The following is a 1360-nucleotide window of genomic DNA, read 5'->3' on the forward strand; positions in this document are numbered from 1 at the left end:
CCGACAGAGATGAAGAGCGGACCCGCGACGCCGGCGGCGGCGAGACGCGGCGTCTCGCGCTGCCAGTTGAGCGCGTAGTCCCAGCACAGCGGTCACCCGAGGTGGCGGAGGAAGATCACCACCGCCTTGCCCTCGTCGCCAATCGCGCTGCACACAGGCTCGCGGTTGCCGTCGGCGTTCGCGAGCACCATACTGCGTAGCTTGCGGCCCGTCACGCGGACGTCATTCATCACCACGCCCTGCGGCTCTGCGCAGCCGCAGTCCGCGCCGGCTGACGTCGGCTCCAACGAGACGTCCACTCCGCTGGACGTCTCTGCCAGACACAACCGATGCAGCGAGCGCAGAGCGCCGGCTTGGGCAGCGACAGACGTCACGTGCGATCCCACGTGGAAGCCGGACACGGCGTGGGCAGTAGCGAGGAGCATCGGTGTCGATGGGGAAAAAGCAGGTGTCGGCGGACAGCCGGCAGCAAGAGAATTTTACAGCAACTAGCTGAGGGGCTCGCTAAACGCTCGCCGAGCTCCATGCTGTGCAACACCACCTCCTCACTAATCGTCAGGGGCGCGGAGAGCGCAGAGTGCACTGCGGTGAGGCTGCGCAGCGGGGGCTCGCCCCCTGCACCGCGCTCAGCGGCGCAGGGGAGGGCGGTCGGTGGCGGCGGCGGCGAGGCGCGAGGCGGTGGCGGCGGTGGTGCGGGCGGCGGGATGACAGGGGAGGCGGCGGGATTGACAGGGGACGCGGCGGCCACGAGCGGAGCGGCGCGAGAAGGGGGGGGGGGCGGCGGCGAGGCGCCGGTGAGCGAGGCGCCCGCGCCATCAGAGGGACGCGCCGCTGCGAGATGGAGGGCGGTGGTGACGGAGGCGAGGCGCGAGGCGGCGGCGGCGGCGGCGGCGGCGGCGGCGAGCGGCGGCACCGAGTCTCGGTGAGCGGCGGCGGGAGGAGGAGCAGCGGCGGCGCTCGCTCGCTGTTGACGGGAGCGCTTTTGAGCCTGGGAGCCCATGCCACTGCGACCGGCGTGCCCGGGAACGGAGATCGCGCGCGCGCCGCCACTCACGACGCGCGCGCGATCTTCGCGGAGTCGGGTCCCCAGAGGGAAGCGGTCTTCTCGGCCGACGTCCAGCGGCGCGCAAGGAAGCAGGCGCAGCGGAGGCGGCCTAGCACCGGCTCGGCGCCGGGCGGTTGCGCTGCCCGCGAGCCGCGTCCTGAGCCTCGGCAGCGCGCTGCGCGGCGCGGCGCTCGCGCCGCTGCGGTGCCGAGAGCGGCATGATGGTTAGACCAGCTGAAGCTCGAGACTCGTCGGGTACGGGTATCACGAGTTTTGGGGGTCACGGGGATAAATGGCGGACACGCGAGGCCCTTA

The 1360-nt window shown here is 72.3% G+C and overlaps 1 protein-coding gene across 1 annotated transcript; it reads left to right on the forward strand.

Annotated features, from left to right (window-relative positions):
* The first annotated feature begins 629 nt into the window (after positions 1-629).
* EMIHUDRAFT_374420 (hypothetical protein) lies at positions 630-1282 on the forward strand. The gene has a single exon (XM_005760877.1). The coding sequence runs from the start codon at positions 839-841 to the stop codon at positions 1265-1267; it is 429 nt and encodes a 142-aa protein (XP_005760934.1). The 5' UTR covers positions 630-838; the 3' UTR covers positions 1268-1282.
* The last annotated feature ends 78 nt before the right edge of the window (positions 1283-1360 follow it).

Source organism: Emiliania huxleyi, assembly GCF_000372725.1.
Source record: "Emiliania huxleyi CCMP1516 unplaced genomic scaffold EMIHUscaffold_7309, whole genome shotgun sequence".
Taxonomy (NCBI): Eukaryota; Haptophyta; order Isochrysidales; family Noelaerhabdaceae; genus Emiliania; species Emiliania huxleyi.